This window comes from Pipistrellus kuhlii, unplaced genomic scaffold, assembly GCF_014108245.1.
Source record: "Pipistrellus kuhlii isolate mPipKuh1 unplaced genomic scaffold, mPipKuh1.p scaffold_m20_p_5, whole genome shotgun sequence".
Taxonomy (NCBI): domain Eukaryota; kingdom Metazoa; phylum Chordata; class Mammalia; order Chiroptera; family Vespertilionidae; genus Pipistrellus; species Pipistrellus kuhlii.
The window spans coordinates 68,060,913-68,086,154 of NW_023425551.1; the positions used below are offsets into that span (position 1 = coordinate 68,060,913).

General features: G+C 36.8%; 1 protein-coding gene across 1 annotated transcript in view; it reads right to left on the bottom strand.

The window, feature by feature from the left end:
• Positions 1-311: 311 nt before the first annotated feature.
• Positions 312-25,242, bottom strand: part of TFAP2D (transcription factor AP-2 delta) — a 50,185-nt gene continuing 25,254 nt past the window's right edge. The window contains exons 5-7 of the mRNA XM_036414912.2: positions 23,512-23,653; positions 19,641-19,754; positions 312-655 (exon numbers count right to left, since the gene is read on the bottom strand). Coding sequence (XP_036270805.2) covers positions 436-655; positions 19,641-19,754; positions 23,512-23,653 — 476 coding nt within the window. The 3' untranslated portion in view covers positions 312-435. The remainder of the gene's footprint in view (positions 656-19,640; positions 19,755-23,511; positions 23,654-25,242) is intronic.

The window sequence follows — 25,242 nt, forward strand, 5'->3', positions numbered from 1 at the left end:
CCCTCCCTACAGAGCAGGGTCAGAAAGCGCATCAGTCAGCTGTGAAACGCATGTGCTGCCTCTCCACAGTCCAGGAGCGCTTAACACTGTGATGTCTATCATTCAGAACAAGAAATTACGTGCACGAAAGGAGTTTATCATAACATGAAACTTTAAAAGTGACAATTTCATCACACGGTTATACTGCTGTTTTCCTTTTTTTCACTTTTTTTTGTGGTTTTGTCCTTTTTTGTTTCTTTCTTTCTTTCTTTTTTATTTTTTTTCATTTCCATTTCTGTGTGTGTGTGTGTGTGTGTGTGTGTGTGTGTGTGTTTTATGGAGGTTCAGGGAACAGTCCAGATTTGATCCACTGAAGTGTAATCACCCTCCATGATATATGATATGTTAGAAAAAAATATCAGCAGCAAGACTCTGGAAGTAGACTGGTTGATGTAGCTAGTCTGTCTTTTCTGTTTTGCCCTCTTTGACGGCGGCCTCTGAGGTTTTCCGCAGTGGGGTTTTCTCCGAGTTGCCATGTCCTTGGCCAGAATCCGCCGCTCCGCCGTTTTTGTGGGAAGTGTGTTTTTCCAAGTAGTTCAGCATTTCACTGAGGACTGTTTGGAAAGTGCTTAGGGCTGCACATATTGCTGGAGTCCCAAAGCCATGAGTGATCAAACTGGAAACGAGAAGTGAGAGGAGAAAGAGATGAGCAAGATACAGTATGAAATCGGACAATAAATCCCCCATTTGATCCAGAACATTCAATTCAACAGGCATGTTTTATATTCCTAAGTGGTGCTAAGCATTGTGGAGGATAGAGCACAAGTCAGTGTATTCCTTTTGACCATAAAAAATTTGGAATGTATTTGGAAGGAGGTTTGTCAATAATAGAGTTGATATGCATGAATTATTAGCAAGTCTGAGTATTTAACACATGACCTGACTCTATCTCATCAAGAAAGTCGGAAAATACAACTTTTTATGTGTGGAAATCATCTCATTTTAAAGAATGATATCTATGCTTGATTGGGCATCGGTCATATAAGAAGAAATCAAAACTGGAGGAGTATGCTTGATGGCTGTTTCTCTGACTTCATTCTTTTCTTCTTCATAGTAATAGAGTTTCATCTGGGCAGGTGGCCAGCCAGGTGGGGACTATATTTCCAAGCTTCCCTTGCAGCTAGATTTGAACAAGGGACTAACCCTTTCACAATAAAATATGAGGGTCGGTGTGAGACTTCCACCTATTTAAAAGGAAACTGAGTGCCCTTTGTGTCCTCTCAAAGTAGTTATGCAGCTATGCAGATGAGGATAGTTACCTTGGTGATGGAGATGGAACAACATAGAAAGGAGCCCTTCACCTCTAGTCTCTTTAGTGAGAGAAAAATAAAATTCCATCTTATGTACACCAATCTGTATTTGAGTTTTAGCACCTACTAATTAAATAATAATCATACCTAATAAGCAAATGTAGGGTGCCATTGCAACCTCAGTATAGGTAGCCGTTACAATCATGACAGATATTTCTAGTTGAACAAGTATGTGCAGATTCACTCTTCTTGTGAATAGAAGCCATCCAGATTGTCCACTTGGTCAACTGTCTCTGAAATAATATTGCCAGGTTGCTCTCCATTGTTCATACTTGAAATAATATTGAAAATATGCTAGACATATATTATGCATGTTATACTATGTATACAACATGGTATATACTGTATATTAAAAAAAAAAAACTATCAACTTCTTACAAGCCCTAGGTTGTTAAAACTTTAGAAGTTTTTAACTGTTATGACTAGAAGTTTTTAACTATCCTTGTTATGATATGTTAACTAGTTACCTCTCTTAGGGTATGTAATCTTTAGGAACAAAAATATAAAACAATAAAAATGAGGGACTTAGGGTCTAATACAGTCCACTCATTATCACCTCAATTGTGACAGTAATAAGATATATCACATGGAATTGTGTTTGAATTAATCCATTTAAAGGATGCAGGATAGTGGCTTTGGGGTTTTAATGGTGAGGGTAAGATTATCTGCATGTACCTCATTACACTGCACAGGTTGCTAGCATCCTTCATCTAAATATTTTGCAAAGCTTTCCTTACGTCTAGGACATAATTAACACACTCAATAAAGGAAAACAACCTCAGTCTCCAAGTAATAAGAAACAAGAATGGTCAGTGCTTGGCCAACTATGTGCACCAAATTTGTAATATAAGACATCATCAGTTGAAACTGGTTTGGCTGAGTGGATAGAGCGTCGGACTGCGGACTGAAAGGTCCCAGGTTCGATTCCGGTCAAGGGCATGTACCTTGCTTCTGGGCACATCCCCAGTGGGTGTGTGCAAGAGGCAGCTGATCAATGATTCCCTCTCATCGATGTTTCTAACTCTCTATCCCTCTCTTTATCTCTCTGTAAAAAAATCAATAAAATATATATTTTTTAAAAGGCATCATCATAGCTCAAGCATATGCATCTCTTTGCTGCAGTGTCTTGCACTACTGAGTGGGAAAACTGACTTCGCTCCATTTCTACAATGAGAAGAGTCCATAGGCTTTCGGAACTGTCAGGGAGTCTGGACAACAAGTGGAATTGATGGGAGCAGTGGAGGAATTAAGCATGTCTGCACCCTTACAAAGAACTGAGGAAAGCCAACCATCGATATCTAGATGCTTGGTCCTGGAACAAACTACCTCTTTTCTCGTGCTTTATTCCTGTTTCAACGATCCTTACTTCATTAGATGAGTATCGTTTTCCTCTATACTGCCATGTCCTCTTTGGTTATGACTACCTTCTTCATCTGAATATGCAGAATTAATTTTACTAGGTTAAACATTGAAGTTACTAGCTAATATTTGAGTTCTGACCATATGGTAGGCCCTATTCTGAGTACTTTATCCTGTATCATCTCACATAATTCTGGGATCAACACTAAGTAGGTAGTAATTATTTCTGTTTTATAGATGAAGAAATTAATGCCAGAGAAGTAATAATTTGCCTGAGAAATCTAATATTCTGTATTGCCTCTACTTATATTCTTCTTGGGTTAAGGGTGTGTTTTAGTCCTTTTCTTTGCCAAATCACATTATGTTGGCAGTTTTAGCTTAGTTTCTCTAACTTGGTTCTGTGGGCAGACTTGTAGGCCCAGAAGATGTTAATTCTTTGAGCTCACTTTCCTGTTTAAGACAGGGTTTTTAAAAATCAAGTACAAAATGGATAGGTGTATATAAGTGCTTTAATTCTCCATGTCCAGAAGAGTTGTCACCGTAATGAAAGGTTCTTAAGCTTGCATTCTTCTTGGCTGATGGCCTTTCCTGCTTCTTAAATATGTACCTGCTCATTAGCAGGTTGCATTGTCATCTCTGCCCTGCACTGAGAACCAGGTGTCCCAAGTCTTCACATTGGCTCTGACCTTAGGCAATTTGTGATTTGGGGGAAGTTACTTAGTCTTGTAAGATGACAGTGGTCTAACTAGAACATCTGCATGCTTCTTTCCAACTCTATCTTCAATTCATTATTATTAATGCTTATGGTGCTCTTCTTCAAATGCAGGGCATGAACGAAAGGCTATGGAAGCTGAGCTCAGCAAGGAAGTCAAAATTGATTGTGGAATAGTCAACATAAGAAAAATAATTACTTGAACTGTTATGTTTCCACATGAAAAACAGCATGTAAATTTTGTTGGTTTCCTTAATTTAACAATACCTTCACATTGAAAAAGCATGCACCTGCCCACCCCCTCCCTAGGTGATACTAAATGCAAAGCATAACCTCTATTCTAACAGCTTTCAGTGAGGTTTATGAAGCTAAATAATTAATCCAACACTGTTTTAGAATAGCACAGGAAAAAAAATGTGAAATCACAGGGTGATTAAAAACAACAATAGCCAAAAAACTTCTGGGATATCATGAAAGTCTCTTGGCCGCAACCACTCCAGAAAAATAAGTGTATATCTCACTCTCGGTGACATAGAAAAAGGAGAAAAGAAATAATGTAGAATGTATAGAAAAAATAGAAGAAAAACAGAACTGGTAATGCTGACTTTCAGGCCTAGACAGAAAATAAACTTAAGTAATCTGTAATGTAATACACTACAGTCAAATCTTAAAAATCCGTGATACTGGAGATTGCTTTTTTTTTTCTTTCAAAAATGCTAGTTTTTAACCACAGACTTAATATTAGGTTCTACTTGGAATTTGCATGTATTTTCATAGGATTAACATCAGAGAACATTTCCTAAGTAGATAGCAAATATTACTTGGGTAAATAGTAGCCATGATGGTATTGGAGTAGGTAGTCAAAATCTAGAAGTTCTAAATTCAAATTCATCTAAAAGTTGATCCTCATGAGACAAGTGAAAAAGACAAGTAGCAATGTATCATCTTCATGTCACATTTAAAAAATTTTTGCTGAAGAATTGCAGAGGATACACATGTTATATGGATTTCTTAACACATTTTCATTCCCTAGGTCCCCTTCCCTTATCCTTTGTAATAGTGTGTCCTATTAATTTATTTTAAAAAGGCTTATTCAGGCATATGTCCTCTCCATTCCCAAACCTCTGATGGTCATTCTGTTGTGTACCTTTGTTTGCCCTTTTTCTTCTTTATAGACAATCAAAGTCTATGCACCCTTCAAAATCTGTAGATGTTACTGAAAAAAGGAATTAGTTTCCTGATTCCCTTGATTAAGATATTGAAAAAGAGGTGTTCCTGCCAAAGTGATGAAAAGACTTTAATAGAATCCTGAGGAGAAAGAAGTAACATTCCATCCAAAAATGTGAAATAGAGCAGAGAGAAGACAATGGGAAGAAAATAGACCCATGAGAATAAGATCTCAGACATCAAAGTGAGGAAGAATAATGATGACTTAGAGCAAAAGTGATCATCAAAGTCTACAAAAGTTTAATTAAGTGGCAAAAAGGATGCTTTGTATCTCTAAAAATGTGTGGTTTGGGCTCTTATTATAAATTTGTTATAATTATAGTCTAATATTAAAAAATATAGAGTGCTAAAACAAAGTAGGGGGGGAAAAACCATAACCAAAAGCAAAAATAATAAAACAAACAAGGCTGAGGTGGGGCATTACTGTCATTAGACTATATTCTGCTGCTAGCATTTGGGTAATAGTCACCTCCAGGGGGCAGCAGCCTAGGGGAGAATGAGTAGGGACTTCAATATATGGAATCATTGAGTTAACAAAGGCTAAAAATTTCCTTGGTTCCATTTGGTAGTCTCTGATGCTGGAAGACCTTGAAGTTCAAGAATGTGCAAAAGAAATAATGCAGGGATAGGCCTGAGGCTTGTGAGAGATAGTGCTATGTTTGCATATAAAAGACTAAATGGTAATTAAGATGCTTTCCTCTTTTCAAACTGTGAAATAGAGTTGAGACTTTTTAAATATAGAAAACCCCTATTTCAGGATAAAGAAAACACGGGAATGTGTTTCTGAGACACTAGCTTGTTAGGTAATCTTTGAAAAACTATGGGAGATGAGAAAGGATTCAGTGAGATGGAACAGAGAAACATGCCTTTATAATCAAAGCAGGGGGAAAAGGGACAAATTTGAGAAACTCTAAGATTTTAAATTACATTTAATTAGTACCTTAACAATTTTTTTATAATTAGATATTTTAAAAATCAGATTTATTGTGTTTGAATTTACATAGGGTAACAGACTTTTTAGGTATATAGGTTATTGAATTTTGACAAACTCATAGGGTCATATAATCACCACCATTATCCACAAGTGTGGTTGTGTGTATTTTTTAATACATTCACTCTCCTCACCCCCAGCTACTGAGAATCAGTGCTCCAATTTCTATCCCCAGAGTTTTTGCTTTTTTCTTCAAATACCATCTAAACTGAATCCTAGTCTATAGACCCCTTATGACTGCCTCTTTTCACTTAACATACCGTGTTTCCCCGAAAATAAGACATCCTCCGAAAACAAGACCTACTTACAGGTTTCCTTCTGATTGAAATATAAGGCATTCCCCCGAAAACAAGCCCCCCCGTAGGCTAAACATGAGAGATTTGGTCCACTGATTCTGAAAGAAATGGAGTCACAAGAAATTCACCAGGAAATTCAGGAATTGGATTGTTATGATGATGTTCCAGAAGATGATGATATGATTGTTATTAAATAAATGAGAAAATTCTTGATAGTGTAGGATTCACAGTTTGTCTGGTTTGTGTTGACAACTACCGTACTACCATACCATATACAGGTAATAAATTTCCTTTATTTTCATTTAACAATAAATGTGTACCGTATTCTTCTTCATGGGAGCAAAAATTAATATAAGACACTGTCTTATTTTGGGGGAAACAGGGTAATAATTTTGAGATTCATCCACATTTTTGTGTTTATCAATTGATTCTTTTTATTGCTGTAAGCATTCCAGTGAAGGGATTTATCACACTTTATTCATGTAATGGATTATTACAAGTCTGATATTGGGTTCAGAAACCCAGTCAGCACTTCAGTGATCACCTCTGAAGGTGATCACTGAAGTGCTGACTGGGTTTCTGAACCCAATAAAGTAACTACTATTTTGCTTTATAAAAGTCTTATAGAGCAGTAGCAATGCAATTAATTTACTGTAGGGATTTAGCAATATATCTGCCAAATTCTCCCAAAATACCATGTGATAAGTAAAGATGGAGTGGGTCGGGGGAACTGAGCTAGATGACAGCAGAGTGAGGAAGAGTCACAGCTGGTTGGACAATGAAATCCAAAGTGGACTTAAGGGCAGTTGTCAACCTTGCAGGACATCTCTGGTGGAGCTCCACAAGGCCCTCTCATTAATTCCACGCTGCTCGACATGTCAATTGACAATGTGGTTGAAGGCATCATGGATTTGTAACTTAATGGCTGGAATTAAAATAGAGAGGAAAATTCCTGCATTGGATAGCAAAAACCAACGTGCAGAAATACCTTAATGTGGTAAAAAGCTTAGTTGGTGGCCAAAATCAATGCTGTGAAATTTAGGGGAGATTAAGGAAAACATACCCACTTACAGTACACTGAGAGATCTGACTCAAGAGTAATTGTTAGGAAAACGTCTTACCAAATCAGTAAGTCTAAACTAAAAAAAGCAAGGGTCAAAATTTGAGGTTTGAATCATAGCTTGTCAGGCTTAGGAGCTATATTTATCTTGAACTATTCTTTCTGTCTCTAACTAGATTCCAGCCCATTGATTTCATTTTCCTATTACTAATTTCACACTGAGGAGCAGGAAGGTTCTGACAACTGACTGTGAGCAATATAATCACCTGCTGAGAAAATCTAGACTGACAGTTTATAGCACCTGATGTTAGAGAAAATGTAACTTATATTTAACAGTCATCTTCTTAATTTTATTCATGGTTTAAAAAACTCCTATTTTGCTAGACCTCCCAATTAACATTCTCTAGAGCATCTTTCTGCAACATAAACCATCTCTTTAAATTGGCTGAGTGCAGGAAGGGAGTAACTGTTTGCTGGATCTGTTACCACTGTAATTAGCTAGTTGTTAATATTAATAATAGGAAGAAGGCGAAAGGGAGGCCAGACACTATAAGCATGGTCATCTGGGCATCTTCACCAGAAAGCTGAAACTTTACAGGTCACCGGGGGAAAGGTCCAACAAAGGGGAAGATAGATGCATGCACAATAAAGTCTGCGTGACATAGGGAAGGTACTTGTATGCCAGTCCACAGGAAGAGCAGTTGGGAGTGAGATCAGGCCTGCAGGGGAAGGCAGTTGGAGGTTATCAGGCAGGCAGAGGCAGTTAGGGATAATCAGCCCACAGGGAGAGCAGTTGGGGGTGAGATCAGGCCAGCAGGGGAGGGCATTTGGGGGCAATCAGGCTGGCAAGGGGGGACAGTTGGGGGCAAGATCAGGCCAGCAGGGGAAAGCAGTTGGGGGCAACCAGGTCGGCAGGGTAGAGCAGTTGGGGGTGAGATCAGGCAGGCAGGGGAGGGTAGTTAGAAGCAACCAGGCAGGCAGGCAGAGGCAGTTAGAGACAGTCAGACAGGCAGGCAGGTGAGGGGTTAGGAGCCAGCAGTCCCAGATTGCGAGAGGGATATCCAACTGTCAGCAGTTGGACATCCCCCAAGGGGTCCTCGATTGGAGAGGGTGCAGGTTGGGCTGAGGGAACCTCCCCTCTGTGCATGAATTTCATGCACTGGGCCACTAGTCCTATATAATAAAGAGGTAATATACAACTTAACCCTCATGCCCTTACAAAATGGCTGCCTACAACCAGGCTGGCAGGGGGGAGGGGGTTAGTGAAGGGTGACCAAATGACTGAACAAGAAGGCTGCATGGGGCAACTAGGCCGGCAGGGGGTTAGTGAGGGACGACCAAACAACTGGCAGTTAAGGGCAATCAGGCTGGCAAGCTGAGGCAGTGAGGGATGATCAGGCTGGCATGGGGTGGGCAGTTAGGAGTGACCAGACAGGCAGTCAAGTAAGTGATTAGGAGCCAGCAGTCCAGGATTGTGAGGGGGATCAGATCTAAACCAGCAGTTGGATATCCCTCAATGGGTCCAGGATTGGAGAGGGTGCAGGCTGGGCTAAGGGGACCCCCTCTACCCCCTGGGCACAAATTTCGTGCACTGGGCCTCTAGTACTCTATAATGTTTGCACAGAAAGGAAATAGCCTAAGGATGCATTTCTCAGAGACACATTAATGTTTCTCTCTCCCTCCTCCTCTCTCTCTCTCTTCTTCTCCCTCTCCTTTACTCTGACTCTCCCTCTCTCTCTTCTTTCCTCCATCCCTTTCACTCTCTCTAGAAATCAATGGAAAAAAATATCCTCAGGTGAGGATTAACAAAGAAACAAACAAGCAAAAGAAATTACCCCCATAATTAAGGTGCCACATGACTGTACTTGACATTAATGATGATGACTCTCAAGAAACTTCCATAGAATAGAAATTTCAAAAACTTTTCTTCACATGTTGTGACCCTTGATTAAGGGCATTTTTTTTTTCCCTTGGGGCCAAGGTCTTATGTGTTTATCTTTAAAATCTCCAAAACTTCAGTGTTAATTTGAAATGCAAGTTAATATAAGATTGTGAATGGACAATCTACCAGAGAGACAAGAGCTGTTTTACTTTCCTTAATCTGTGTAAATATGGTTTACATTTCACTAGCTTTGTTGTATCCCAGACAAAACTGTTTCTATATTGCTCAAATTGTCCTTCAGAAGTACTTTATCATTAGTTTAATTGATCTGTCTAAACTAATTTAAATTAAACCACTAACGCAATTTTCTAAAATGTAGCCTAAAGCAAACTCTTTTGGAATCTTCCCCTGGATTCTTCCTCTGTTGGCGAGAGATGGGCCTGGATTCCAGCACATTCTTTCCACCTAACTAAGCAAACACTGATTTAATATGTACTGAAAAGAAAACAAAAGCCTCATTAGTATTTGCCACTGAAGACTGGATCACTCAGTTGTGTCTGCCAACCATGGATGGAATTTTTTAGCTTTCTTTTGATATATCAAAAGTTGGAAGTAATAGATACTATTATGCTACAAACTAGAAGACTGAAAGTCGAGAGAAAATAGCCAACTGCCATTTTCTCATTTCATTTTGTCAAATTTCAATTTTCTATCTGGACAATGTTTGACAAGCCAACTTCTCTTCCTCCATTTCTTTTGGTATGTGTAAAGGTTGAAATAGTTTAGGCTCTTATTCCTAGTATTTTGTTATGTTGCATTATGCCAATGGATGTTTGCTAACATGTATTTTTGCTTTTCTGTATTGCATGCGGATGCCACTGTCATCAACTTCAGTTCTATTCGTTGGCCTCTGGGAGGCATGCAGGTAGCAAGATTTAAAGGAAAGACAAATCTCCTTTTCCTCCCTTCCTGGATTATTCAGCTACTGCAGGTTGAGTTGCAAATACCGCCCCAGGCTCAGTCTGTACTCCCCACTCTAGTTTCTGATGGTGGCCAGAAAAGTGCCTTCTTGCACTCATGAGAACAGCTGTGAGGGCATGGGGCTGGGAAACAGTCCCTGGAAATAGGCAGGAAAGGATTGCAGGCCTTCACAGAAAAACCTTCCTTCTGTTCAGAGCTATGAGGGTAAGTCCTTTCATCTCTCTGAAGAAGCACAACCCTGAATATAGGCTAGGGAGAGAGACCTCACCCTGAGGAAAGCTGTGTTATATTCTCCAGAATTTGATGGCATCTATCTTAACAGGTTGAAGAAATAGAAGCAATGGAAACCGTCTGATTGTACTTATTTTCTACATAGATTATATGATCCCATGGCCCCAAGTGATTTAAAATTGAGTTTAACCAAGGTGCATATTTATGGCACATTTTGCTTTGGTGGCTAGACAGCATTGAAATGTACTCATTGGCAAGGCCTTCACAGCACTCACCATGATCTGTGGCTCCTTCAGCTGGTGTGGTTCTCAAACCTAAACATATATGAGAATAACCCAGGGAGCTTTTATTTATTTATTTTTTAAATACCAATGCGTGGGTCCCACCCCAAAGATCCTGATATTATTGGTTTGAGAGGGATCCAAAACATCAGTTTTTTGTTTTTTTTTTAAGTTTAAATGCAGCTAGGAAGTTAGATGTGTATTCTAGGGCCAAGAAATAACACCTAACTACCATGACTGCTATCCTTTCTGGGAAAATGAAGATAATGAATTTTTTTTAGCATTCCCCACAAGAACTTTGGCAGAACCTGAGTTCTATGGAATGTCAATAAGTATTTGAAAACACACACACACACACACACACAAACACAAATAGTTTCTGTGATCAAGTTTTGAAAAGAGGGGACTAAGTTTTCCTTTCATTGGAATAAAAAATGGTTGCATTCAAAAGGTTCTGGGAACCTTTGACATGCTAATGCGCACTGGCACACTTCAAGAGAGGTATAATAGTCAGGGTTTCTTGATCCGAGAAACACTTGATCTTGAGACAATTTCAAGGTGCACTTTGTGGCACTAATGCTCTATGAAACTCAATTTGGAGAAATATGTTTATGACTGCCCTGAATCTCTGTCAGATAGGGAGAAATGCTGCCTCTTCACCTCCCCTCCCCCTAATGCCACATTCTTCCTGCTCTTCTCAGCCACTTATTCTGAGGTCCCAAAGGGTCCTTGGGATTCCATTTTATTTCAGTCCAGCTCAATAGAAAAGAATGCTAAGGCTAAGGGTACAATCATTGCATACCCATTAGGAGAGACCAAAGTCTATCACAGACAAGTCAACTTTTTGAAGGTAAAGAGTTTTTATATTTTATTTATTTATTTATTTATTTATTTATTTATTTATTTATTTTTACATATGGGAATAGAGCTTTTGTAGATAAGTGAACCATAACCATTTCTGTATATTTCTCCTTATTAGACCATTGATATTTTCTATAGTATAAAGGAATGAAGACATTAATCTTAGGACTGCTGTGCTTTTTAGTTAAACCCTATTCAATTGTTGACTTAAAAAATAAACGAGTGCCTAAAGCATAAAGAGGAGAAATGAGATCATATGGAAATATAGTATAAAGAATGATTTAAAATAAAGCAGTGAACCAGCAATGGAGTAAAACACCATTGGTCTAGAAGGAGCTTTAGAGATCATCCAGCCTAACTGCATCAATTTACAGAGAAACACCCAGAGATTGCCTGCCTTCAATCCACATGCCCAGCTGATAACAGAGACAAGACTGAACTAGGCCCCCTGACTGAGTGTCTCCCATGATCCCGTGCTGTTTCCCTATGTCTGCTCCTCAGTCCATTGCTTAAAAAAATCTGAAATTATTTAAATAAAAATTCACCGAATTTCTTCCTCAATGTATGCATTCCCACAAATCAATTATTCACACGTAACTATTGTGGGCCATTTTTGCCACTTACTATTAGAAACAATTGCCATTGGATTCTGTTATTTTAATTACTAACCTCTTACCTGCTGAACCTAAAAATCCACGAAAATGTCAAAAATGTCATTAAATGACCTGCTTTTACATATGTATCTCTTGTAGCATTTAAAACAAATGCCACACAACATGTGAAGTACAATAAATATTGGCAACTGATTGAATTCTTTAATTTCCCATTTAGTAGTAAATTAATGTAAGTGATTTAATGTTGATTTATATGAGAAGTGCATCGTGATTCCATTTGTCTGCTGATGAAGTGAAAACTGTTTTACCCTATTTGACATTGCTGTTATTGCAAAGCTTACCTCAAGGGAGTCTCTTTTCTTTTGTGTAAACACAGATTATCCTTGTCCACTTAACTGGTGAATAACACCTGATGAGTATATTTTTCTTTGCTCCTGGGAATGGCACTCACTTGCAGAGTTTACATTTTAAAGTTTAATTTCAACCTTATGTAAAGGAGCTTAAGTTTGGGAAACAGGATTTTTTTTTTTTCCTTCACAATTCAGGCTCACTACTTCTAATATTTTTTTAAAAATTTATATATATATAAATTTTATATATATATATTATTGATTTTTACAGAGAAGAAGGAAGAGGGATAGAGAGTTAGAAACATCCATAAGAGAGAAACATCTATCAGCTGCCTCCTACACACCCCCTACTGGGGATGTACCCACAACCAAGGCACATGCCCTTGACCAGAATCAAACCTGGGACCCTTCAGTTCGCAGGCTGACACTCTATCCTAGGGGTGTCGAACTCAATCAGAGAAGGGGTCAAAATCTAAAATCCAGCCTAAATCGCGGGCCGAATGGTTTACTGAACAGTCATAAACTGTCATTGTGATGGAAACGCAGCAGAGTGCACTGATGATAGCGCGGTGCGGGCCACATTGCAAGGCCTGGCGGGACAGATTTGGCCCGCAGGCCTTGTGTTTGACGCATGTGCTCTATCCACTGAGCCAAACCAGCCAGGGCTATTCCCAATATCTTAAATAAATTGGGTTTAGATGTCCCCGTGGACTAGGCTGAATATCCTAGAACAGTAAATGAAAGCTTACTATTTTTATTTCTTAAATGCTAAGCTTAGTTGTATAATTTATTTCATGATGCTTCCTTTTGGGATTAGGTACTTAATTTAAATTCCTTCATTTCTCTCCTGGCACTAAAAATTCTTGTGTAATATTAAGAAATTCACCCTCTGCAGATAATCTTCCCTGCACTTTCCCATCCCAAGGGAGGAGGACTATGCACATCGCAGGCTCCTCAGAGAAAACTAAACATGCTCACGCTTAAGTAAAGAGAAACATCCTTTCTTCAGTATGTTGCCAAGCACGCAGCACTCAGAAGATGCTAGCTGAGTTGACTGGGATGCATGACATATGTGGAACACTAACGGAAATGGGGATAAATAGCCCCAGAACAAAAAACTCAGAGAGGCATGAGAGCTGCCTTTAGAGACTGGGAGGGTAACAGGATAGAACTGACTCTGTAAGACCCCCAAGGAGGGGGACTTTAGGGAGACAGATGTTGCCTCATTGGGGGGAAAAAAGCATTTCTAATAGAGCTGTCAGAGATAGGAGGATGCCTACTCGAGCAAAGAGCAGTCTATCACTGCAAGTTTTCAAGCTTGGAATGGGTGACAACTTGACAGGGATGCTGAACAGAAGATCCAAATATTGAAAAAGAGTGGGGAATATAAGGGAGCTTTCAACAGTGAGAATCAATGGAAAAATTTAATCACCAGCAGGCACACAGGTATCTGGGAATGCTGTACATTTCTTATTTTCAAAGCATTATGGGAGTAGTAGGAGCATCTAATTCTAAGGTGTGATGTTAGCACACTTTCTCACTCAAATAGGAGAAGTAAGCACGTTGATCATTCCACTTCTTCAGCACATGGCCCTGGGGAATGAATCAATGGAGGATTCATTTAAGACCTAACATTGCTAGCATCATTATCTTCATTTATTAATGTATATTTTCTGCGTATATACCATGTGCTAAGTACTGTGGATGGAAAAGTGATAGCCTGTATGCTGCTTCATTCTCTATTCTAAAATCCCTCTCATATAATCTTTGACTATAGTTGTCTTCCACATTAAAAGTCCCTAAACAGAGACAGTCCTTTAGTTAGTTATTTTGTACCGCCTGACACTAGTAATATATTAGAAACATTTTAGGCTGCCAACTGAGTGCTGAGAAAGAAAATTTCCTTTTTCTGATAGACTGTTCTTTCTAAACTGAGTGTTAAAGATAGTTTAACCTCCTTCCCTATTCATGTTGCTAGACGCTTGATTCCAGATTCAATGCGATTATGAAAATGTAAGAGGTGGGAAAACATTAACATGTCCTGAGATCTCAGAGGAGATTGATAGCATTTTGAAAAATTAGGGCTCTGGGTTTCTGTCTTAGCAGAACATGTTCTGTCTGTGGAACCCGATGCCACCTGATCTCACAGCAATTGCCATGCCTGAGAATTGTCTACAGGGTCTCCTACAGATTTCATTTCATTTTCTTCGCACTTCCAGCAGGAGCTGTGTTGTCTGCTGTGTTCTCTACAGCAAGACACATTTTTGTTTCCATACTCAGTAAATTATAAATAAGGAATAAATCTGCCTCCTGTTATTTTGATGGAAACAGTTGTGAAAAGTGAGGAGGGTCCTTGCGCGCACAGGGATCCAGAGCACCCTGATATGTACATTACCACAGAAAATTGGAAGTAGTTACCCGTGCTTTACAGGGCTCTGATCACATCCTGGCTTTACCGGAAAATATTCAACCTGCTGAAAGTAAGCCATGATTCTTAAGGAACCAAATCAAGCACCCTATCAGGTGCAATTCAAGTGGTCTTCCCTGAGAAGGAGATATTTTTTTAAAATTCTTTTAAAAAATATATATTTTATTAATTTTCCACAGAGAGGAAGGAAGAGGGATAGAGAGCTAGAAACGTCAATGAGAGAGAAACATTGACCAGCTGCCTCTTGCACACCCCCTGCTGGGGATATGCCCACAACCAATGTACACGTCCTTGACTTGAATCGAACCTGGGACCCTTCAGTCCGCAGACCGACGCTCTATCCACTGAGTCAAACCGGTTTCGGCAAGAGAAGGAGATTTTGATTAAATAAAATAGTAGCACAAGGTGATGTTACTAATTATTCTCTATGCCCATTCAATCGTGCTCTCTTCTTTTTCCCCAGCCAGCACTCAGCAAAAACCGGAAAACAAAACTCTGCCGATGGACTGTACTCAAAGTTAGATGTGCTCTGCTTCCTGTGTAACTCATTTTTCTCTTGAGTTTTTGCTTCTATCAAAATTAAAGTTACCACTGTCAGTAGGAAATTATGAAAGGAACATACTCTATGCTAATATTGCTACCCAGATTATTAGCAGAATAATAGATGTAGAATCTCTTTAATATATTAGTGCACTGTACAGGATAGAACTTTACATAACTCTCAGCATCACTTTAAACATGAATAAGAATTGTTTTTCTAATAGTCTAGAAATATCTTCGGACCATGGTTCTTAATGCTGCCTAACTATCAGAATCAACTTTATTTTATTTATTTTTTTAATATATTTTATTGATTTTGTACAGAGAGGAAGGGAGAGAGATAGAGAGTTAGAAACATCGATGAGAGAGAGTCATTGATCAGCTGCCTCTTGCACACCCCCTACTGGGGATATGCCCGCAACCAAGGTACATGCCCTTGACCGGAATCGAACCCGGGACCTTTCAGTCCCCAAGCTGACGCTCTATCCATTGAGCCAAACCGGTCCCGGCTCAGAATCAACTTTAGACCTGCACATAACAGATGCCTGAGTGCAATCCTAGACTTGTTGAATCAGATATTTAAAGGGGTAGTCCAGTTCTTAAGCGTTTTAAAAAAACTCCAAGAGAGAGTCCACTGTAAAGCCAGGTTGTAATGTGTGGAGTCTCTTTCAAGATCAGGCAACACGCAGACTTTTACAGTCCTATTAAGATCATCTATCCAGGCTACTTTTAATAAATGCACAGTAAAAACAAAAACACCCACTTAAATCCAGTCTACATTAGGAGAATTCAAACTGGAGATGTTTAAATCATGTTTAAGACTTTTGTTTAAAAGGATATACAGCAGGTCCTGCAATAACATAGTTTCAATATCATGTTGATGAGAAGCCATAGGAACTTAACTCTTGTTTGTATCAATTAGCCTAGAGTAAAATTGATTTCATTATCCATCATTTTGCTTAAAGTTGCAGAACCTATAGAGGACGTTAAGTGAGACCTAGTGTAATTTAAGAAATAGAAAAGAATGAAGTCAGACACTTATCTTATACCATATGTAAAAATTAACTCAAAATGGAGCAAAGACCAAAACACAAGACCTAAAACTATAACACCCTTACAGGAAAACACAGTAGGCCAAAAGCTTTGTGACATTGGATTTAGCAATGATTTCCTGGATGTGACACAGAAAAAAGAGGCAATAAAAATAAAAATGGGCAAAATTAGCTACATCAAAAACATCTGTATATCTATATAAAAAGGACACAATAAACAGAATAAAAAGGCAACCTACCCAATAGGAAATACTTATAAATCATATATCTAATATGGGGTTAATATTCAGAATATATAAAGAACTAATAAAAATCAACCACCAAAAAACAAATTGGCAGATTAAAAAGCAGGCAAAGGACATGAATAGACATTTCTCCAAAGAAGACACAGAACGGCCAACAAGCATATGACAAAATGATTAATATCACTCATCATAAGGGGAATGCAAATCTAAACCATAATAAAATATCCCCTTCCACTTATTAAGATAAATACTACCAAAAATAAAGTAAAAAAGTAAATAGCAAGTGATGGACAGGATGTGGAGAAATGAAATAAAATCCTGGGCCCTGTTGGTGGGAATATAAAACAGTGCAGCCACTATGGAAAACAGTAAGGTAGTTCTCAAAGAGAGTTATAATATGACATAGTGATTCTACTTCTGGTTATAGATACAAAAGCATTGAAAGCAGAATCTTGTAGAAAGGTTTGCACACCCAGGTTCACAGCAGCAGTATTCACAATAGCCAAGAGGTGGAAGCAACCCAAGTGCCCATTGCTGGATGCATGGAGGTGTAAATAAGAATATTGAAAGCTCATTTGGGTAACATTTAGTTCAAGCAAGAAGTGTAATATCACATATACACACAATGGAATGTTATTCAGTCTTGGAGTTAAATTTAACACATGTTACAACATAGACAAACCTTGAGGACATTATACTAGGTGAAATAAGCCAGTGAAAGAAAAACAAATACTGCATGATTCTATTTGTCTGAGGCATCTAAAGTAGCCAAATTCATAGGGACAGAAAGTAAAATGGTCATTGCCAGGGGCTGGGGGAAGCAAGAAATGGGAAATTGGTATTTAATAGTCATGGTTTCATTTGTGTAATGAAAGTCCTGAAGATTGGTTGCAGAACAATGTGAATATATTTAACACTACTTAACTGCTCACTTAGAAATGGTGAAGATGGTAAATTTTATGTCATGTGTTTTTCACCTCAATTTTAAAAAGATATAATTTAGGAAATTTGCTATAAAGTGAATTTTGGTTAAGAGACTTCTAACAACATTCTGTTTCCCATTATAAAATCAAAAGATTTCATCTACATAATTACTCTGGAGTATAATTATAGAAAAATAAATTAAATATTCAGCAAACATTAAAAGGAGTATAATAAGTGGAATTTATAACTTTCTGATAACAAAATACTCAACATATAAGTAACACCAAAATTTTATAGATCACACTTTTATAAATAGATACATTATTTAGTGTTAAACATTTTAAGGTATGGTTATGGCTGTGATTGAGAATCCGCAGCTACAGATGATCTTGAGTTTTACACCTCGAATTTAATCTCTCTTTCTCTTTTTTTTTTTTTAAACTGAGAATTGGGGAAGCAATTTACCATATCTTTTGCTCTTCTCTGGGAGATACCAGACTAGCTTGTTATCATATTCTGCATGGGGGTGTAAATAAGATTATTTAAAACCCATTTGGGTAACATTTAGCTTAAGTTAGAAGCAAAAGTTTTCTCTAAAGAGTTCTGTGGCATTAAGTTGTTAAATGACTAAAGTATCAACACATTAGCAAACCAAATGACTTGGCTATTTATTTCACACTGTAGCTGATATTAGATTTACATATGGATGCTGTATTTTATTTTGAGCTCACTGTCTGATGAAGGCTGCAGCATCTATACTGGAAATAACCTAGTAGACATGACATAGAGATCCAGTTCTCTATTTGAACAGTAAGTTCCTCCTTAGAGTAAATTTGTACCTTAAACATCCTTAAATTCATAATTAAACTAGCATGAAAAGTGTTAAGTTTTGGATGAAACTTCTGTAAAAAATATAGATGTTTTTAGTATGTACCCAAATAAAAATATGGAAAATATCTGTACAGATAAAATAGGGAAGCTATCTGTACCTTTTAAATTTGGGTCACTGGTAAATAATACATCATTTATAGGAAAGCTTACTTTATATTCATTTTTCTTATTTTAGCCCACTACCATGATACAATGGAGGGGTTTTTATTTCACTTACAGCCAGAGAAAGAGAGGCTTAGAAAGAGTGTAAAAGTTACCCCAAACAACCCAGCTCCAATGTGTAAGGGTCTAAATTTGAAGATGGTTCTATTGACTCCAAAGTATTTTGTCCTACATATCTAAGCATTGAATTTCCTTCCAGTTTTAGAATACTCACCTTCACTAATCCAGTTGAGTCATAGTAGAAAAGTCCTGTGAACTATGACTTATATTTTCTGTATTTTTGGAATATAAATCCTAAATTTAGTCTTCAGAGATGTGTCTATTATATCTTGGGGAGTCTTGTGATATTACAAAACAATATTCTATGTTTCTGATGCTGCAGATAAAATTCTAACTTATTTAAGTACCCATTTTTTTTTATTATAATGGGGTATTCTCCTGAATATCATTATAATCATTGAGAGGTATTAAAAATTTAATGTATATTACTCTTTCCTTAGCATTGTATTTAAGCTAAATGATACTAGTTAAAAGAGAATAAATGTATTTCTATGGATGAGAACTCTCATGTAGGCACAGAATCCTAAAATTATAAATTGGAAAGTGTCTAAATAGTTATATATTCTTTTCCACATTGCATCCAGGGCATGAGTTAACCAGGAAAAATATTCTATTCTTCTCCAAAAACCTCTCAAATATGAAATTCAAAATATGCTTTTAATAATACATTCTAGGTCCTTTAAATATGTTAGTGTGGACTAACTTAAGAACCATTTACATTTCTAGTTATCAGAAATTATACTCTTGGAAAATCAGTCTATAATATCCCATTCATTTGTCATATCATCTGTTCATTCAACAATTTACCTAATTAAGGCAAAGAACTGTTTAATGGACTTCAGGCTCCTAATCCAAAGTGTGATTATTTAAAACAATAGTGGGTACTTTTAAAGCCATAAATTCTTGATACAATAATCACCAATGATATTAAATCTTCTTATCTAAAATGCATTAGTTAATGTTACAATTTTATCTTAGATGCTTGGAATTTCAAAAACTTCAGTTAGTCACCATATGCATATATGTGAGATCTCTAAATGAAATTGTGATAAGAACACAAAATGTCTAGTCCAGTTTGAACAATTAGCAAAGACAGTTTGAAATTTAGAAAGAGAGTCGGAGCCAATTAGAAATCCCGTCTTACCTGAAATGTGTTAAGTGCCTCTGGATGTCCAGGTCTAGAATTGGAGTGGGTCGGGAAGATCCCAGGGGTGATCTATCTTGGCTCAGGAGGTCTTGGAATTCTTTACAAATTTGTCTAAAATAAAAGGTTCAAAGTTAAAGTTGAACTCTTGAAATAGGGACTTTAACTTCATCCCATGGTATTTTATGAAAGGTTCATTTTCTCTTTTACTAAAGGACTAGACACAATTTCATAAAGCAACCTGTGAAGTTCCATCCGCAACATGCAGATGAGGTTTACAGTGGCAGTGTTGCTCTCAACATAGTATGATCATAAACTTTCCCAGTGAGCAACAGTCCAGGGGCATTGATAAAACCAAAGTTAATGTTATGGTGAATATTTATGGGTTAACCGCAGGACAAGGGAAAAATCTATGTGAGAGGATTATGAGCAATCATTACTTTTTAAATTAAAATACGATGTTGAGATGATATCATATCTGTAAAGAAGTTTAAATCAAGTTATAGGCTTATTCCAGAGCCATGATGCAAGTAAAATCATGACTTTGGAAAATCCCCCCTTTCCCAATATTTCATTACAATTCAGACTATTGTAGACTAAATTCATAGTTTAATATTTGATGTGGTTACTTATACACTATGTCATCGACTAGCCTCACAAAAATGATTGTCATGCTCCATGTAAGGGCATTTGCTTGCTGTTTTTTCTTACTTTAAATGATTACGATTTCTGATCATTGGTGTCAGTTTTAATTGCCACATTACCATGTATAATATGTTGTATAAAAGTAAAGGCTTTGTGATACATATTCCAAACGACATATTCTAAAGAAGTGAAACATTTTTTAAAACAATGGCAACAAAACACTTGATCAACACAGTAGCTAAAGAGTGAAGGAAAGGACTCCCCAGAAGTTGCTCAAAAGAATATGTTTTCTCACGTGAAGCCACTCCACAGCCAAGGGATAATGATTGTGAATAGATTTACTTGTCTGGATTAACAGTAAGCAGTCATAAAATGTAACCATGTAGCCCTGACAATAATTATCCATGTAGCCAAAGACAATTATGAAAGAGCCAATGTATTCCAGGTGATAGTTATTCCATGGTCCCAGCCACTAATTCCTGCCCAAAGCATTTGTGCCATTAACAAATAACTACTAGAAAATGACAAAATATATTTTTGTTGTTGTTGTTAATCCTCACCCAAGAATATTTTTCCGCCTGGACCGGTTTGGCTCAATGGATAGAGCGTTGGCTTGGGGACTGAAGGGTCCCGGGTTAGATTCCGGTCAGGGGCATGTACCTTGGTTGCGGGCATATCCCCAGTAGGGGGTGTGCAGGAGGCAGCTGATCGATGACTCTCTCTCATCGATATTTCTAACTCTGATCTCTCTCCCTTCCTCTCTGTACAAAATCAAAAAAATAAAAAAAATAAAAAAAATAAAAAGAATATTTTATCTGAACTTTTCACTTTTTCTGTTCTGAGTTAGACTCAGTTGACTGACTTTCAGGTATGTAAACTATTTTTAATAAATAGCAACTCAAGGTAAGTGTTTAATGGCATCAAGTGATGATATCTGTGGGCATCATTATCTGTTGTGCTTTGTGTTACTTAATAGTTGGCTATATTACCTCTGTTTTAAGCAAATTTCTAACTAAAGTTTCAAATACAGACTGATGCTATCATTTTTCAGATTAGCAAAATGAATTGCTATCTGGCAGGCCATCAATATGATCCATTATTATAAAAACATATTGGAGTTGTTTAAAGATATGTTTTTTAAATTTTTCTATTAGATTTAAACATATTAAAAATTAAAATGAAGTTTGAAACATTGCTTTAGTTCTTGTGTTATAATAAGAGAATTATTTGAATAATTGAGCAAACTAATTTATTACATTAAGCTATATCAGGAGAAGTTTCAGAATTCTCAGTAGTAGATATTTGAATCTGCTGCTTAATTCACTGACTTAGGACAGCTTCTAGACTTAAAAAAAGATGACAATTTTATAGATATTCTGTAGGCAATTATCATCATCATCTCCTTATGGCACAAAATTATTTTTATGCCTACTTTCATTCTTATTTAAAATTTTATTTATGAAGTTACAATAAGAAATATTCTTATTTCTTCAAACAAAATGTCACATTATGAATTATGTAACAAAAGATGATCTTCGGTGAATCATAAATTCTAACTTTGTCACTTACATCATTGTTCTTAAGGACACAATTTTTAGCTGATGACTGAATTGAAAGTTCTATATTTCCCCTGTTGATGATTAATGATATGGTAATACTCAGTTAAAACTTGTTAACTATTTTGCTTTACTTTTATGTAGCTCAAATGTTAATCATATTTAGTTCTAAATTTAAGGAAGATGTTGAAATGTGTTTCCATAAATCAAATACATGTTTTGTATTTTACTTTTTAGATTTCAAAAATTTTCTAATTGTTTCTATCTCTCCTCATAAATAACTATCTAATTATACCAAAGTATTTTGGTTAATCAACTAGGCACTAGAAATAAAGAGGAATCAGGAGGCTAATGACACTTAATCAGTGGGCCTTCATACAATTATATATTTAGTAATATAATAAAATACAAGTGAATCTATTATTCATAGAGATAAAAAAAATATGTAAGCCAATGCAGGTCAGCAATTGGATCTCTCATACAAAGAATTTTGAATTTTGTACATATTTTTGACACAATTGTCAAACTCTTGGGAATGAATGGATTTGTGAGAATGTCTATTTAGGCTGCTTAATTTCAACTCTGAGTATTTTAATTGTAAACAGCCAATGCTTTACTATCAGTGAAGTTGAAACTACTCATAACACATGTTGGATCTATTGGTAAGTTGCAAAAAAAGTGCTATTCCTACACATTCTTTATCTACTTAATTTGATGACTATTAGTACTGTATATATTTGTATAACTGCATTGTCTCTGATTCTTCTTCTTTTAAAAATATTTTATTGATTTCAGAGAGGAAGGGAGAGGGAGAGAGAGATAGAAACATGAATGATGAGAAAGAATCATTGATCAGCTGCCTGCCTCTTGCATGTCAGGTGCCCTGACTGGGAGTCGAATCGTGACTTCCTGCTTCTTAGGTTGATGCTCAACCACAGAGACATATCAACTGGATTGTATCAGATTCTTAATTCTCGTTTCACATTATCTAATAAGAATACAGATGGATATAAATAACCAAAAAAAATTATATACGCTCTGTTCTAATTTCTAGATGTTTATGGTCTGTGTACTTCCTGTAAAATAAGGTCATTGAAACTAGAGAATTAAATTTTTGCTTGATTTTTAGTGGTCCGCAAATGTTCAGCTATGGGAAGAAGAATCAAAGAAAAGTGCATGTTTTCACAATATTTTATGAAGTCAAAGGTCAAAATGTCACCTAAAATAATATACATGATTTAGATCCCAGGTGGAAAGAAAATACAACTTCCTGGTTGAATCTACTACTCTACAGCAGATGTCTTAGCCTAACTTTGACAAATAGTCAAGTACTTCTCTTCTCTCAAGTCCTCTTAACATTTATTCCTGTGAAAACAAAACCTCAGCATCAGTTTTAATACACTGACTCCCAGACACTCAACAGAGTGACGGACTCCCCCAAGAAAATGGACTTGTGTTTGGAATGTTAATGGTGGCTGAGGTGGTAGTGGTGAACCGTTATAAAACCATTCCTGTGGAAGGAAGACAGGGAGAAGGATTTCTCTGCTTTAGAATATGCACAACGAAGCCACCCGAAAATGTGAAGGTGTTTTCTCTTTCTGAGAGCCTCCCCACTTCATAGAAAATGAAACACCGAGGATAAAGCGACAACAGAGGCTAAATTGGCTTACTTGGTCGCTAGGATCATCTTTTTTCTTGCTGTCTGTTCTTTCTGTTCCATATGTTGTCTGGCAAGATGCTCTCCTACAGCTTTGGCTGGAAACTCTGTCTCACAAGTGTAGCCAAAATCCCGAGCCAAGTGTAAAGCCTCCCCTGTTGGCAGACAAGAAAAGTCAATTTCTCAGGATTGACCAAACTTAGGAAGAGAAATGCCTTATAGTTTCCTCAAGCCTCATTCCTGGCTGTGGTAGGATGGATCATTTTTTCCTATTTATTCTAAACAATCCAAGGGAAAGGACCTTTGTGTAGGATGGGTATGATGAAGAGAAACTGAGGAACAAAAGCTGCTTACCAGGTAGGGGTATGTGGAAAATCAAGGGGAAAACCCAGAACCCCAGTCTAGGAGTTTTGACTTCTCTTGAGGTTTGGCCATTCAGCCAGACTGACATCTGAGATTCAGGGGCATTAGTTAATGCCCTTGGGAACAAGCTTCGTGGGTATGTCATTCTTGTTGCTGCTCAACCTACAGCCCATTCTCAGTATATCCCAAATACTCAGCTATCTTTTCCAGGGGACCTATCAAAATATTGGCAAAGGGTCTAAATGATTTTTTCAAAGAAGCTGGAACACTTTGGAAAGTGAGATAAATGAATGCTATTGGTTTTATATCAGTATGTTGCTAATGAGAGTATACTGCATCATTACAATATTATAGTAGCATTATCAGGCTTTATGGTTAGCTTCAGTACTTACAGTACTAGGTACAATGCTTCTTAAGTACATTACAAAATATTTGAAGCTTCATCAGTATAATAAAATATAAATAACTTTGGTTCTTCCATAAAATCTTAAACCCAAGTACATTTGTAAGAAATGGGGCAAAAAATTGTTTATTGGTAAAGATTTGTTGATGGACTTTGGTCTGGAAAACAGCAGTATTTTAAAAGCTCAATCAAGCCAACTCTCACTCAACCATTAAAAACATTTAAAAGTCAAGCTTTCACTACCTACTTTGTTCAAGGTACAGTAGTAGATAAGAGTAATGGGGACATCCAAGATTATCCCTATTTATAGGAAGATGACAATCATACCAAATACTAGTTGCAGCAATAACAACAAACACAAAAACACCTTATTAGCACTTTATAATTTATATTGCACCTATAGAAGTAATATCTATAATATGTACATGTTTGTTGACATAGTTGACATTATATATAATACAAGCTATTGTCTTACAAATATCAAATGAGTGTTGGAGATAAAGTGTTTCACATAAGTTCAAAGGAGGTGGAGGTGATCTAACAGCCACCAGGTCAATCAAATGTTGCCATGAAAAATTTTAAAGTCAGGCTTGATGTTCAAATCATATGATGTTTGCATGGTGATTAGCCAAAGTAACCGTCTAAGATGTAATAGATTTAATCCTGCTTTATACTCACAGAATAACATAGTAGTGGATAATTTAATACCAGAAAGAAGTAAAAATGATTAATATTATTATAGAGTAGGAATAGTGTATAATTATACAAAGTAAATATACTTAACAGGCTAGTTAATATTAATGAAACTTTCATATATTTTGCTCAGTAAATATATTCATTTTCTCTGGAAATGAGAAATAATAATTTTTTAGGTTGGGAAACTCATTTATAATTAAGGACAATGAAAATCACCAATAATAAAAAACAGGAAAATATTTTAGGATAATATAGAACTGAGAAAATATAATTCTAAGAGTA